This window comes from Adiantum capillus-veneris, chromosome 1 (genome assembly GCF_014529385.1).
Source record: "Adiantum capillus-veneris isolate H3 chromosome 1, ASM1452938v2, whole genome shotgun sequence".
Classification (NCBI taxonomy): domain Eukaryota; kingdom Viridiplantae; phylum Streptophyta; class Polypodiopsida; order Polypodiales; family Pteridaceae; genus Adiantum; species Adiantum capillus-veneris.
In genome coordinates, this window is record NC_140931.1 from 189061531 (window position 1) to 189071403 (window position 9873).

Here is a 9873-nt window from a genome sequence, read left to right on the forward strand (position 1 = left end):
GTTGGAATATTTTATTATATTCCAACATCCCCCCTCAACTGAATGCCGAGAGAAGATTTTATTGTGCATGAGAAGTGCTTAGATGAGCTGGAAAGTGGTTTCTGTTTTTGTTTCCATCAAACGATGGAGGTGCACGAAAGAAAAATTTTACTTTAGCTTTCAATTGGGTTTTCTGCACAATCAATCAGGTTCAAGCAGAAAGGTGTTAAGTGGAAATGTTTGATGTCGAGGTTTCATCTTGATTCTCGCATGAGAATCAAGTTCTTCAACTGCATGTTGAGCTCGAATGACTTTCTTCAATTGATCCCCCCTTCGACCGAAAACATGTGCTTTAGATTTTGCTTCAAATTGGCTTTTGGTGAAGAAGATAAGGTAGGAGTCCAAGTATTTGAGCATGATGAAGATAACTACTTAACTTTGTGGATTTGGACCATTGGAAGGATCATCACGCTTGCGGGATTGAATCCTAACAGGGCGGCATGAGGTTGAGCAATGATTGTGATAACCGCCGCAACAATATTTGCACTTGGGGACAACATGAAATGCATGAGCAACATCCATGTTGTAAGGGTGAGGCACCCTTCTAATGATTTCCAGCAAGGTTGGATCAGTTTCACCATCATCTGCAGGTTCTGCATCATCAACTTGGGTTTGGTACACACATGAATAAGCATCTGCAGGTTCTGCATCATCAACTTGGGTTTGGTACACACATGAATAAGCAACTGCTATCTCTTCATCTCCGTCAGCAGGTTCATTTATCATAGGGTGATCCCCAAACAAAGTACTACCTTTGAGGTGTTCAGAGGTGGCCGTCTGCAGGTCAAAGTTTGTGTGTTCCTCTTCAAGAGAAGCCAGGAAGTTGGTGATAACCTCGTCTTGTTCTTCATTTGCATGGTGGCCACAGTATTCATAAGGCAAGGTGGCGAGCATTGCATGGCTGGGCGCTGCAGGAGTAATTTCTGCAGCAAGGATGTCATTCCGGGTGGGTACTTCATCACCATCTATTGGATCCGGGTGGGTCACTGGCTCATTAAAATCTATGGGGCTCATTGAAAAACCCATCATCACGTAGACAAAGCTGGCCGCTCCCACTAGTAACACGATGTTCATTTCATCATTTCCCTTCCATCGAATAAATAGTCCACCAATCGGAAATTTGTCGATTTCAAAAAACAAGTGATAAAATCACAAGGCCTGCCATAGGGAGGTGTTCTAGTAAAATTTTGAAAAATGCTAGCAAGTTAAAAGAGAAATGTACTAAGTGTATTTTACCTTTTAATCGATGTAGTAATATACTGTAAACCCTGTGCAATGGGGGCATTCAGAACTAAATCACAAGGCTATCCGTAGTTCATGACTATTAGTAAGCTCCATGCACCAAGGCAAATATCTAGGATCTCAAACTTTAAGTCATATTGTATAGTATCCATTGATGATAAAAGGTTTGGATCTATGTGCGCTTTGTGACCAAGTTTGAATAGAGAACATGCGAGTTGATGCTATGAAAACAAATTTAATTGAGATACTCTGCTTGAATAAACTTTCTACTTAGCCTTCAATGAGAATAAAAGATCTTGTGCCGAACGACAACACATGCCCATAAAAGCTAATCATGTAGCCTTTTGTATGCCATAAGGTGTTTTCAAGGCCCTACTTGGAGATGTAAATAACGATGTTCTCCTAAAAGCAGTATAAGTCATAAAGTTGGAGATTGTAAAAAATGATTTCCACAACTCATGTACTATAGCTAGCCATTCAAAAGAACTGGTGGCAACAATCAAAACTGCTTTATGTATTTAAACAATCTGCTACGTCCATGCCACTTGCTTTATTTTTTCTCCTTTAATTCAAGGTGATAGCTTCTACCTTGGTCTTCTATATGTGTTTGAACATCTCAAAACATGCACCCACAATCATACTCTAAAGCAATATAAACAATTGATGGCTCTCCGACTTGTCATTTTCAACATCATAGATTGTCAACAAACTGATTATTTCCAACATCATGTAGGTTGGGGCTACTTTTTGAGTTGTACAGTAAGCTCAACTCTTGGCTTTGCTATTGCAAGAACTCTGAAGTCCCACAAGCTACATACTCTTCAAGATTGTTCAGAACAATTTTTTCTCATAATCACTACAAGGGGAAGAAGACCCTAGAAGCTTGGAAGCTTAACTCTTGCCCAAAAAATTGATGATTTGAACCAAGACAAGGAACCCTCCAATAGCCCCTCATTTGGGCTCATGGTGCTCTCTTGAAAAGCAAGTACAACACTCACTTTAAGCTTTCTTTGGGCCCATTTTCCACACCATTAGATTAGATACACCCCACATGAAGACATGAGATTCACAATTTACAGATGAAAATCATGGAAATTGTATAAATTAAATGCAATGAAAGTTGAGTATACAAATGCCATATAGCAACATCTTAGAGCTCTTGTCTAAAGCAATTGTCTCAGCATATTTTAATTCTAACAGATATGGACAATGGATAAATCAATTGTCTCAGCATATTTTAATTCTAACAGATATGGACAATGGATAAATCAATCCTACATTCAAGGACAAAAACATTCAAGAGCTCTTGTCTAAAGCAATTGTCTCAGCATATTTTAATTCTAACAGATATGGACAATGGATAAATCAATCCTACATTCAAGGACAAAAACATTCATGTCAATGTATACCCAATCCTTGAGACAATTGAAGTAAAGTATAATCTATGACTAATTATAGGTTAAGAGTTTGGAAAGTGATAATGCACTAAGGCCGCACCGCAATAGCAAAGCTATGACAACATTGCATTCACCAAGTACCTAAATGGGCTCTCTTAGTATATTATCTGAAGACAACTAGAATGAAGAATGCTTGGAAGATGAGAATGTCAATAAGAGCATTTCAAACATGCTCAAAAAACTATTTTAGCTAGTTTCAACTCAGCCTCATTCTCACCTGCCCTAATCCACTACCCGCATTGATGTCAACAATTTTTTGAAGTGTCGTCTCTTCAACCTCTAGCACTTCAACTTCCACCGAGCTCATTCACTCACAAGAGAAGGTTCATTATGGCTACTTCTTAGCAAGACTGTAGCAGAGAGATAGAGAGAGAGAGAGAGAGAGAGAGAGCACGCTAGAGTGAAGAAAGAGCTAAATAGGCAAGAAGAAGCTCAAAATCTCAAATTTAGAACAATGCAGAGTTGGAGAACAATGCCAAAGACCCCCATGTTAAGAAGCAACTCAACGAAAGGCAGACGATGGGCAACTGAGAGGAAGGATTCCATGCACTAGGTTACCAAGTGTAAATTGAGAAGTATGAGGAAGGGAGAAAAACATAGGTTAACAAAACACGGGCATTCGGGTCAAGCGCACGCAACACCCCTCAACTGGCTTTGTTGTGGACTCGTGAGTCTAAGCTCCCTTTGCAACTATAGGTTAGTGTAGTCCTCACCATTCCTTTCGAAACATGAGCCAGAACATCGGAGGCATCCTCAGCACTCTCTGGCCCTTTGGGCTAGCATGGTGAATTGGCCTTGCAAAACAGGGGCTCGAACATGTCACCTCTTCCAATCTGAAAAATTGTAGCCATTTTTAGTTAATTTGCCGATTTTAATCAGCAAACATTGAATGAAAGCATAAGAAAGACCTCACATACCAAGAGATATGATGTACAACTCTAGTACAGCCACCCAGCTCTAAAGAACGGCCAACATTTGCAAGCACGTGGCAAGCGATGACCAAGGTGTTATAATGTTCAAGAACAATCCGGCGTATGCTATTGGCAAAAATTCGATTCTCAATCTTGAGATGCAGATTTGGGAGCCTTAACATCTCTCTTTTTCAATGAGGACGAGGGCATGAGCAATGTTGTGGGGGTGGCCATGGAGTCTGGAATAGAAAGGGCATCATCATGCCGAGTTGTTAGGAGGCCTCTGGTTGCATATTAGAAGAGCAAGGAAGAAAGAGCATCATCAGGCAATGCACGAGTAACCATATACCTCCCTCTCAAAATAGATAACCATACACCTCACATCACAAGCTTTTGAAAATGAACCTGTAATGAATGACCTGATCATGATGGTATTTCTGCAGAAATGCAACACATTGTGCACCAACACACTATGCTACAATGCTTTTAGCATTGAAGAAAAAAAACATTTCGACTGTAGGCACATCTACTATGCACTCTCACCACAGTACTAAGGACAAAAATCCACAAAAAGAACCAACCTGCCATTTTGCTATACCGAAAGCCGTGCTAAGTTCTCATCTGCAAAATTCGATGCTACCGTTATCTTGAGCACCTAAGCACAGACTCTTTGCATGTAGCCACGCTCTTAATGAAGACTCTAACTTGCAAGTGGCAAGAGGAAGGTGACCCAGACTGCTTAGCATGCAGGATCCCTAAAGCAACACAGATATTGGAAAAACCCACAAGCCTTCCCTCAGGCCTTTCCCACATGAGCCAACCACCAGCTTTGCACAATGTATGCTGCCGCTTTCAAATATCATTCCTCCATGTCCCTCAAATCTCGAGCTTTCCCAGATCTCGATGCTTCATCATTTACTTGACAACGTTTTTTTGGGTTAGTTAGTAAAGAACAAATTTCAATCTCTTAATTTATTCGTGGGAAAATTTTCAAAGCTTTTAGAGCTTCTCTTTCCTTTCCTATGGGTGATTATCGAGTATCATCTCTCGCTTGTCTCAAGACATGTCCATCGTTATTTTTACACTCTCTTCATTTAAATGAGTGTCCACTATCTTGGTGCAACCAACCAACATTTTTTGCCTATCAAAAAATACTTAAAAATACAACTCAATTTTTTTGTTATTTTAGTCAGCAAAAAGAGAAGGCAACGCTATAGCCTTTGCCCTTTGGGCAGGCCAAAAACTTCACAATGTCCACTATCACCTGGAACCAATCAAAAATTTTAGAGACCAATCGTCTTCAAATGAGTGTTTGCAAAGCTCTATCTTTATAAATCTTTATAACGAGTGTATGCTCTGGCAACCAACCAATTTTAAAATTTTACTCTTTTTTTTTTTTAATAGCAAAACTCACAATTGTGAGTTAATTATACTGAGCAGCCGAAAAAATTACAAGGTTTTGTCATGCTCATGTTAAGCCATGACAACATCTAGGAATCATAATTACAATGGCGATAAGGGAAACCACTCCCACCGATGGCCAAGGTTCGCCCTCGGTATTCCGTCTGCTTACAACAAGGCACAAGTAGTCCTAGACCAGTCCTCCGAGTGATGCTTGCGTCCGAGTGCCCATACTAGCACTTTGCTTTCCTGTATAATTTTTGTGAAGCTTGCCACCTCAAATCCTCCTTCAAACACACGGCGATTCCTTGTTTGCCATGCATTATGAAAGAAGAAGTATCTGACAATCTGAGTGCTGACGAGGAGTGCAGGACTACCTGAGTTTTTACCTCCAAAGCATAGGTCAGTCTTGAAAAATCTAATTTTCCATGTTCTCTGAACCCACTTGCATACTTTCCATGCGAGGCCTTTTATAGCTGGGCAGTCCATGAACAGGTGGGCCAGATCCTGCACCCCAAGCATCGATCTGACCCAATCCCTCTCTCTTGAATCTTCACCCCCGTCGGTAGAGCACCCCAAGTAACCTTCCATAAGAAAACCTTCATGTATTGTGGAACCTTTGGCTTCCATATGTTCTCCATTACATGCTCCCACCTTTCCTCCGGCCATTGCTTTTTCCAAAGCTTATTAAGGGGGCTAGACCAATTCTTCTTTTGCATCATTGTCTGATAAATGATTTTAGTATGGGGTTTCCACAAGAGACTGCTTCTGGGCCATTTCCAGGCTTTCCAGTCCAACCCTGAGTCACAGATTGGCATCACTAGATTGTCAGGTTCTTTCATCACTTTGTGGACAAGCAAGACCTCCAAGCTATTGAGTTGGTATTGGGAAATCAAAGGGTCAATGGTTTTCCACCTCTTGTTGACACTGTCCCAGAAGTGCTCAAGTCGGATCGGACCCTTATTATTCAGCTTCCTTGTTGTCTCAATCCAATAGGGATTTTGTGGCGGATCAACAACTTTGGAGAGCCAGGGGGACCAATGTAAAATGGAGTTCTTGAAGTATCTGGCTTCTTCCCCCCACTTTAAGACTCCTGCTACTCTATTGCATTTTCTTACCAATTCTCATGAGCTGCCCCCAGATTTAAGGTAGACCACGCCGGGGCAAGCAACTTGTCATGAACCTCCACCCCTCTCCACTTTCCTCCCTTCGAGCCCAGTTTAGCTGCTTCTATCATATCTCTGATCAGAAGTACCCAAACTTGATCCTGTTTAGCCAAGGAAACCACAAATTTGGCGCAACAATCTTCTGCATGGGTCACAGGGTTAAGAATCCCGAGGCCTCCTTGATTCCCCGGCCAAGCAACCGACTCCCAACTGGCCCATTGCCATGGCCTGGAAGATTTTGTGTTATTTTTCCATAAAAATGTTTTTACTGGTTTTAAGAACTCTTTCTAGTGACACTTAGCCATCTTGAGAAGCGGGCTAGTGAAGGCAATATAAGGCATCATGAAGGCATTCATCACTTTTATCCGACTTGGGAATGGGAGAAGAGCATACTCCCACCTTCTCATTTTTGTTTTGATTTTTTCTAGCACCCACTCGAATCTTTGCTTGTGAGTTACATCCACCCCCAAGGGGGCTCCCAGATGTTTAAATATCTTTCCTTTTGTGAAAATCTCCCCTGACCAGACACAAGGATCAAATGAGTCATTTTCTAATAAGAAAATCATCCTTGACTTCTCTATATTACACTTGGACCCCGAAGCTACCAAGAACATCTGAACAATCTCCAGAGCTTTTTTGATGACTTGGGGGCACGCCTTCAGGAAGAGGAGAGAATCATCTGCAAAAAATTTTGCCAGGAGTTGTCTATTTCCTGGTAAAACAAGGCCTTGCACCTCCCCGCGCTCAGCACTAGCTTCAAGCGTCGTGATTAGAGGATGTGATCCTATGGCAAAAAGTAGGGGGGAAAGAGGGCATCCCTGTTTAATAGGCCTTTTAACCTCAAAAGAGCCCACAATTCTACCGTTAAATAGGAGCTCAGACTGGCTTCCAGCCCCCATTACACGAACCATCCGACAGAGGCGCGGCCCAAAGCCTAGAGCTTCCATGATGGCTTCTATATATGTCCATGTTATTATGTCATAGGCCTTTTCTAGGTCCAATTGCAGTAGAATGCACTCCTGCTTAGTGACAGTTGCATGTTCTATGCCCACCATTGCTGCCAATATGTTATCGTATATGGACCTTCCTTTAATGAAACCATGTTGATGGGGGGAGATAATCTTGGTTAGTAAGGGGGCTAGTCTAAGGGCCATTGCTTTAGCTATAATTTTGTAGGCCACCGACATCATCGTTATAGGGCGCAAATGTTGTAGTTTAGAGCAGCAGATCTGTTTTGGGATGGTCTTGATAAGCACTCTCTTCACACTTGTCTCCAACGACCCTTCGACCATGGCTTTATTGGCCAAACTTGTGATTGGGGACTTGAGATCATCCCAAAATTCTACATAGAATTCCACCGTCATCCCATCCCAACGAGGGGACTTTTCCTTGCCAAGGGCTTGCAATGCTAGTGAACATTCGTCTTCAGAAAATGCCCGTTCCAAGCTATTAGCTTCTGAGTGGGGAATTTCTTTTTTAACACTCTATAGTAAGGTCCCTCTGGCTTCCTCCACTTCTTGGGACTGGGTCTCCGGCTTTCTAATGATTTGACTTAGATAGCTCAACATCATACCAGCCATTTCATCCTGGTTATGAACTGTTGTCCCTTTCTCATCCTCGAGCGAGCGGACGTGGCCCCGGCTCTGGCCCTGGATCTTCTTGATTTTTAGAGCCCTAAGGCTTCCGGTTGCAAATAAATCTCCCTAGAGATAATTCTAGCCTTTTTGATATCTTCTACCTGCTCATTAGCGAGGTTCGACTTGGCTTCAAGCCATCATTTGTGTTCTCCCTCAATAGCCTGTCCATTGGCTTTTATAGGGGTAAGCAATTGTACCTCCACTGAAAGATGAAACAAGTGATCCTCCCTAGATTTCTTGATTCGAGGGCCCGAGGTTTTGATTGCTTTCTGGATGCTCTGAGCAAAGAGTTTCCACGCATTGTGCTTGCTGAGGTCGACGTCTTTTTTTAGCTTACCCAGTGCTTTCTTGGCTAGATTCCTGAAAAGAGGGTCTTTGAAGAGGTTTACCAACAGTTTTTTTTTTACCTCTTGGGGCCTGCTCCTCCTCTTTATTCTTCTTAAATTGAATGTGCAGAGGAATGTGATCCGAGAGGATTGTTGTTGGGACTACCTTCATTTCCATCAACGTCAGTATCCAGTTAGCTTGGTGTGAGCAATAGCATCTGTCCAGTCTGGAGGCAGTGCGGGCGTACTGAAGGCTTGTGTAGGTGAACCCAAGCGTGCTGTTCCATGGGCCAACATCCCATAAGTCGATCATTGCCCACTTTTTGCACAAACTTTGCCATTTAGAACTTTCTGATCTAGCCAGCACACTGGAGGATCCTGTTCTATCCCTGCTCTTTTCTACCATGTTAAAGTCACCAACTAACAGCCACTCCCCTTCAATAGGGGTATCTCTGAGATGCATCCATAGTTTGGCTCTATCTTTTGCATTGCAAGGGCCATACACATTCACAATGGTGAGGGGATGCCCTTCCCATCTGAATCTAATCCCCAGGATCTTGTCGGATGGGTGGTTAAGAACCAACTTCGGCTCCAATTCTCTGTCCACAATGCTGAGGACGCCACTGAAGGCATTATTTCCTTCTCCATAGAATACCAATTTCTTTCCTAGCATCTGCTTTCTCTTGCTATGGGCATCAAGATGGTGTTCTTGAATGGCCCAAAAGTTGATTGTCTTATCCTTTTTTATTTCCTCCCAGAAAAGGGTACTCTTCTTCCAGGTTTTCACCCCCTTTACGTTCCAAGATTGGATAGTGAAAGATTCCATCATTAATACGGGGTTCATTGGGATAGAGGAACGAATTCTTCAGCGTCCAAATCATTCCCTCCCCCCCCCCCCCCCCCCTTCTCCTTGGTCACATGAGAATCCGGGGGTTCCAAGTCAGAGGATTTCTTTTCTTGCACTGTTGCAAATGGATTGTGTAGAGGGATAATGAACCCCCCTTCTTTCGAAGGGGTGGAGGATGCATTTGATCCTTTCACCTCCAACATTCTGACGACTTGTAGCACTTTGGAGTCTCTTGCTACTGCCTTCACTCTTTTGGCTCTTTTCAGACCCGGGACTTGGACAATCGTCACCGTTGTTACTGTCATAAATTTGGGGGTAGCAGCGGGAGTAATGATCCTATTAATGTCGCTTGTATCTTCAGAAGCTCGTTGTATGGGAATCGATTCTTCCGCCATCTTTTTTTGCATCTTTGTATCCAATTTCTCACACACCATCCCTCCTTAACCCTTCCCTGTATTTGTCCCTTCATTATTGTCTCCCTGCTTCTCCAGCCCTCCCATCGGGGATTCCATTTTATTGGAGCCCTGTACTGCCGGAGTTGTAGTACCATTAGCATTCAATGGGCAATCCTTGGCGAAGTGACCAAAGTTGTTGCATTTAAAACATGCCCCAAAGTAAGTTCCAAAGTTTAGCGGAATGGTAACAAGCCCAGCTCCGACATTGATAACCATGCTTTTAGGTGGCGTTTTAGACGAATCCCATCCTATACAAACCCTGTTTGAAGTTCTGCCAAACCCTCTCTTACTAGGTATAAATAGGGGAGTGCCTAGTTGGCTAGCAAGCATCCTGAGATTAGCCTTATGCATACTTACACTCAAGGCTTAGATTGAACTTTGCCTTTTGTTTT

At 42.6% G+C, this 9873-nt stretch overlaps 1 protein-coding gene across 1 annotated transcript; it reads right to left on the reverse strand.

The window, feature by feature from the left end:
* Positions 1 to 411: 411 nt before the first annotated feature.
* On the reverse strand, positions 412 to 1113 carry LOC147466195 (uncharacterized). Its single transcript, XM_086513452.1, has one exon. It carries the CDS (start codon positions 1111 to 1113, stop codon positions 412 to 414), a length of 702 nt encoding a protein of 233 aa, XP_086369578.1.
* Positions 1114 to 9873: the final 8760 nt, after the last annotated feature.

Coding starts and splice junctions, on each gene's coding strand:
- LOC147466195 (XM_086513452.1), bottom strand. CDS start 1,113: ATGAACATCGTGTTACTAGTGGGAGCGGCCAGCTTTGTCTACGTGATG.